Source organism: Sander vitreus, chromosome 13 (assembly GCF_031162955.1).
Source record: "Sander vitreus isolate 19-12246 chromosome 13, sanVit1, whole genome shotgun sequence".
Taxonomy (NCBI): Eukaryota; Metazoa; Chordata; class Actinopteri; order Perciformes; family Percidae; genus Sander; species Sander vitreus.
The window spans coordinates 8,194,629-8,201,064 of record NC_135867.1 but is presented as its reverse complement, the minus strand read 5'-3'; the positions used below and the strand labels follow the sequence as shown (position 1 = coordinate 8,201,064).

At 38.9% G+C, this 6,436-nt stretch overlaps 1 protein-coding gene across 2 annotated transcripts; it reads left to right on the top strand.

Moving 5' to 3' along the window:
- Positions 1-797: 797 nt before the first annotated feature.
- On the top strand, positions 798-5,531 carry camlg (calcium modulating ligand). 2 transcript variants are annotated; one of them, XM_078266129.1, is made up of 4 exons: positions 798-1,108; positions 2,595-3,037; positions 3,334-3,399; positions 4,056-5,531. In XM_078266129.1, the coding sequence occupies exons 1-4, from the start codon at positions 955-957 to the stop codon at positions 4,245-4,247; spliced, it is 855 nt and encodes a 284-aa protein (XP_078122255.1). In that variant the 5' UTR covers positions 798-954; the 3' UTR covers positions 4,248-5,531. The 2 variants fall into 2 exon arrangements, with proteins under 2 accessions (XP_078122255.1, XP_078122254.1); XM_078266128.1 differs by having other exon boundaries at positions 2,571-3,037.
- Positions 5,532-6,436: the final 905 nt, after the last annotated feature.

The window sequence follows — 6,436 nt, the reverse complement described above, 5'->3', positions numbered from 1 at the left end:
GATTAATGGTGTAAACAATCAGCTGATGAAAACTCATAATGAAAGTAATCATTAGTTACTAGTTAAATATAAGCTCCACAAAAGTAAAATCCTGCTTTTTTACAATAATGCATGATAACTAATAATATAATTATATAATATATAACAGCATGTCACAGGGGACAATTTTACTTTTAATTAAAGTAAGTTTTTCTGATTATACTTAACACATGGATGGATGATTCCATAAAGCGCGCTTCGCAAGTACAACAAAAGATCGGATCTATACTTTCATTGAATTTTGGGTGTTTTATTACATTTTTTAAATGTTTCTTAACAGTCACTGAACGGTTTGCTTTTTAACTCAATGATTAGGTATAATTTCCTATAAATAAGGTTTATTGACCATGAATTTAAAAAAAAGTGTAAAACTAGTAGTAAGTTGGTGTTAGTGATGGGTATACATGGTAGTGAAAAGAAGCGCTAAACTTCGAAAAAAGCACCAAAAACATTGTCGAAAAAAGTGTTTTTCATTCATTTTTTTGACCCGGGGGGACGACAAGTGCGTGGTCAAATGGAAGATAACACAAGGGTTAACGTTACTTAAGTAACATTTTCAATGTTGGACTTTTACTTGTTATTACGTATTTTTTAAAGTGTAGTGTTAAGTCAAAGATACTTCTTCTAGCACTGCGTGTAACCAGACAGCACCTAATGAAAGGCTAGGCTACATCACACAACAAGACCTCTGTTTCCTGCAAGTCAGCGTTGAGGGCTTAAAACCTCTATAAACTACCTTGTCATTCTCGGCGATGACATCATCATTGTGCGTTGTCTCTCCTCAGACAACGCTCGGTCCATTCCGTTATGTGTACTGTTTAATTCAGTGATCTGGGGCGTTTGTGTTGCAATTGAATCGCTATTTTTTTTATGTATCGTGACTGTACTTTGTAGTCGACGCTAATTTATTTCAACATGGAGCCCGGGGATGTCAGCGCGGGGGAGAAGGCAGCATGTCTGTCGGCGGCGCAGAGGAGGGCAGAGATCCGGAGGAGAAAACTGCTCATGAATTCAGAGGACAGGATGAACAGAATCGTGGGCTACACTAAAAACGAGTCTGAAATCAACGGTATGCAATTATGAGTTCACGCTACAGTGCTGTACGAAGAGTCTTTGCTATTGAAACATGTTGTCGTGACTCACCTGCGTCATCTAACGGCTGTTGTTTGAGCTACAGACAATTAGCAAATGTACCTTCGTCCACAGAGCTAGCTTTAACATTGATGGCCAAGTTAGTGTGAACACATAAAGGGAATTTGACTCCGGCTTTTTGTTGCTCTCAAAGTACATATACAGAAATAGACATACCGATTAAAAACAAGGACAACAATGCTGAACAAGGAAAACAAACATTTGACTACTATCATAACAGATATGGTATGTCTTATAGAAATTGTATATAGGCCTGAACACAGCGACGCATACACACACACGCATGTAAACAAACGGCTCTATGAGGATTGTAAACAGTAATACAATAGGGCAGTGCAAATGGTGCTGGAATAAATAAAGATTTTTTTAACAGGTTGCTTATATGTCTGAGGTAGGTGGAAATGACACACAGTATATATTTGACATATATTTACATGTTTAAATGATGTGTTTAACACTATTAAATATACAATTTAAATTACCAATAACTTATATATAAAAGTAAAACACTGACAGGGAACATTTTACTGCACAATGAAAACTTATACTTTAATACTTTAAGTGCATTTTAACTGATTATACTTGCATATTTTTATTTAAGTACAGTTTTGAATGCAGGTCTTTTACTTGTAGTGGAGTATTTTCACAGTGTGGTTTTAGTACTTTTACTTAAGTAGAGGATCTGAATACTTCTTTCACCACTGAGTATAAATGTATGAATGTGTGGTAAATTCTCCCAGCCTTGGATTCAAACCAGCAACTAACTGATCCCACTGTATCTCTACTGACTGAAGATGGGATGCTGAGCGGAAACAATTAGTTGAAAATTACAAAATCACAACCATTTTTACAGTTTATAAACACATGTTTCCAGTGTGAATATTTGCTGGTTTCTTAATCTTCCTTCCTGACCTCTAATGATAGCAATTTTACTATATTTTGGTTTTGGACTGTTGGTCAGAAAACCAAGCAATTAAGTTACGCCACCTTGGATTCTGAGACATTGTGATGGTTATATTTCACTATTGTTCTGACTTTATTTAAGTAAAACATTAATTAATTGATGATCGATAGCTGCAGGTCTTGTTCTATGCCTACAAATGTCAATGCCAGTTACCGTAAGAGCAACAAATGGCTATAGATAAAATCTCTCCGTGTAATAATACATAATAATACATCTGTAGCTGAGGTGCAGAAAACATTACTCCATCTCAAATTGCGCCAAACTTGTAACTGATCAATATTTGGGGGTTAAAGGCCCTGAAATAATTTATATTGTCTGATTAGACCTCCTCTCCTGAATTGTTGTTGGCATCTCACCATACTGTTAGCTTAGTTCACATTAGTCTGATGACGCTGATGTCGTCTTACATCCTCAGCTGCAACGCTCCTGCGTCCCACAGAACCCCGCTTCCACCTCGACCTCGACAGGACCGAGCCGTGGTCATCAGCCTCATCTTCTCCGAGACCGTCTCCCTTCCTGCCGGAGGCTTCGGGGCTCGTCAGCCGCTCCCACGGTGCCACCCCAGAGAGGAGGGGCTCACCCCTGCCCGATTCCGGTGATCCATCGGGAGGCTTTCTGGAAGACGACATTGGAAGCATCCAACAGAGGCCGAGGGGGGAGCGGGCATCAGACGACCTCAGCGGCTCCCCACGTCCAGGCCTCCAGAAGTACCTGTCCCGTTTTGACGATGCCATGAAGCTGCGTGGTCAGCTGGCCAATGAAAAGCCGGCCCAGGACGGAGGAGGGTCTGACTCAGAGGAGTTAGATCCTTTCAGAATCTTCCGCCTCATCGGCAGCATCCTCCTTGCTGTTTTTGTCAGGGTTTTTGTCTGCAAGTTTCTGGTGAGTCTGCTCGCTGTAGACACCGTGTTGCTTTGATAACTGTGAGATTAGCCCATTGGTAACCTTGACATGTTACCGCTTCCGGTCTTATTTTGTTTTATTTTTTGAACACTTACTCAATCTTAAAACGTACAGATATAGATCCTTTCAGGTGTGAAAATGTAATAACAATGAAATACATGTTGTGGGAATGTCACACATTATACACTGAGGTCTGATATCAGTATAATATTCATATAATAGTGCATCTAATGACCAGAAACATGATATTGTTCTGTGTAATTCTTTCATTCTAGTCAATATTTGCTCCATTTCTGACCCTCGAACTGGCCTACATGGGGTTGTACAAATACTTTCCAAAGGTGAGTTTGTATTAGATATTTTATATCTATCTTTCCCATTTTTAGAGACTCAAATTTAACATGTATGCAGAGAGTGTAATTTCGATGCAGAAACTTATATTTTAGCCATGATTTCCAAGGAGTAATGTTGTAATAACCGATGTGAAGAGATACTTTGGAGGCACGGTGTGGAACATTTGCAACAGTGACATGCATGATTTTGATAAAGGTTAAGTAAGGTTGTTTTCGTAATTATGATTGGTTAATCTTCCACTTTTTATTTATTTTTTATTTGTTTTGGCCTGTTTAGTTTCTCACAAGATTTAGTATTAGTTTTGACAAAAGTTGGGTCCCATTTAGATATGACCCATCGTTATTGCTCTGACTTCCTTGTGCTCTGGCTGACAGCCCAGTCTTGGTCGCCACAACCATCTCACTGCTGGCTACACCCACAGTAAATATTACTAAAAGTTGTCCAGTAACTCCCTGTGGAACACTGCTTTTGTCTATTATCGTTCACAATTTTCTAACATTTTATGTCCTAAACAATTGCTTGATTATCTATTTAAAAAAATAAAAAAAAATAAAATAAAATTGGATAACTAAATATTGAGAAAATAATCATGAGTTGCAGCCCTGCATCATAGTGTCTTTGCATTATATTCCTGTTCCTCCAGGTAGAGAAGAAGGCCCAGACCACTATGCTGACCGCTGCCCTGTTGCTGTCCGGCATCCCCGCTGAGGTCATCAACCGCTCCATGGATACCTACAGGAGGATGAGTGACGTCTTCGCCGACCTATGCGTTTACTTCTTCACCTTCATCCTCTCGCACGAGTTCCTGCTGCTCATTGGCTCAGAGACTCCCTGATGGACCAGGAGGTTCTCAGTAACCCCGCACCCCCCTTCTTGTTGTCCCCTCCCTCTGTCTACCATAGCAACAAGGCATGGTCATTTACGTCGGCTGATGTGGGTTTGTTGTTGACAGTCTGGAAACTCATCCTTACTGCCTTATGATCAGGGTATCTACATGTGAGAGTCCAGTGTTTGTTGCAGATCTCTTAGTCATTTGCTCTGGACTGAACCTGAGAAACAGAAAGACAGGATGTATTTGCTTGTGCACAGAATGTACAGCGGCATGTATCGTGCCGAGTGATATTTATTTGTCAGGTCTAGCACAGAAAATGCTAAATGTCATACTCAAGAGTGGACCCCAGAACAATTCATCATCAGTCTGGCAGCCACAGATTCCATTTATCTTATGAATGGGGAAACACTGGAGTCCCTCAAGGGCTTGCCGATATTTCTCTAACTGACATCATTAATATCAAAAATTCAGATATTGATGCTCGCAAGTGTATGCCAAATCCAAGTTAAACCAATAGAGGGCAGCAAATGTATGACTCTCAGCCGCTGTTAAGTTGTTCTTTAAAAACAAATGTTTGCATGGAATCATTAATTTAAAGTGAGATTATGTCACTTTTGCGACACAGCGGCCTCTGTGGCCACCAGCAGCGATTTCAGGAGCAAGTTAAATGCTAAAATGTAGTGCAACAGTAGCACAGGTTAGAGAATACGTAAGCGAACTGACTTAGTAATGACCTTAGCTGCATAGGTGTATTGAATTGATAAATACTGTTTTATTGTTTACAAAGTCAGCTTTTCATCTGTAAGAAGAAGAATGTGTTTATTTGTTCTTTGAAAATGACATAGTCTTGTTTTAAATAACAGATTTACTGAAAGCTGATAGAGAATAATAACGCCATGGGTTCTTCTATATCCTAATAATCTCCAAAAATGGCGCATAAGCTAGGCAGGGTTCTATTCTCAGCTAATACGATGCAGACTCCTCAGCAGGTGTCTGGCTTTGGAGCTAGTTGATCTCCCAACTAGAATACAGCACTATGAATATCTTTTTTTTTTTTTCATGCGAGTCAGCCCTACAGCGCGTCAGGCAGGGAAACTAATCTTCACATAACTCTGACAGCCTGCTGAATAACGGCAGCCTTTTTAGGTTAAAGCTTCATACATTTAGTAAAAAAAATCCACTTTGTGTGAGGAGGTGTATTGGGGCACGTGATCGGTTATTATTAACAGTCGATAACTGAATTAAGCAGAAAGCTTAAGACTGACAGAGGCAGGTGGTTTCTTTTTTTCCCTCTTTCGTTTCAAGGAACCAAATTGTTTGTAATGACATAGAGATTTAGCACCACTTAAAAAAATGGGTTTTATTAGTTACTGACTTTATTCTCAGGATTCTGACTTAAACTTTCTGACTTAAAATTTGTTATTTTTTTGCTTGAATTCTGTGAATAAACTCAAAAGACGTGACATTTGTTTTCACATATGGCCCTCTTCTCTCCCATGTATACATATATCAGCTAGCAAGAAAAGTAGATGTTTGGATACAGGAAATCAACAAGTATGAATCGAGGACAAATTACACATTTTTCTGGCTCACCTCAAATGTAAAGTTTATTATTTTTAGTTCACAAAGCATCAGGAACAGTTACACACATGGCCCTCCAGCGTTAAATTAGTGGAAGATTTAAAAGAGTTTTAGTTTAGAAGTATTTAACAGTATCCAGTTCCTGATAATTTGAATTCCCCTTTAATGGATATGAACTATATGTGTTTGTGTTGTGACAGATTTCCTCCTAGGCGGTGCTTTAAGTTATATTTTCTGTTGCGATCTGTAATCCAGTGTTCAGAAGGCCGACCCATGCTATGAACAAGTTTTTATTTTTCCCCTTGTTTTAAGTTGTAAAGTCAGAAGAAGCATGTAGTCCCCGAATGTAGTGTATTATATTGCACGGCTATGAGTTATAAAGTGCAGTAAACGTTATACAGTATAAGTACGTTATAAAAAGTGTGATTGATGAGAATGTTTTTGGTTTCACTGGAAAGTACTGTCGCTGCAAAGTTTATACGGAGTTTATACGCTTCTTGTGTTAAGTAATTCTGGTGATGTGTCCTGCATTCATACATACTTCATATATACTCTCTACTATGTTTGTGCTGTAATGTCCTCTCTCTATACTTCTAGTACATCCAAATTAA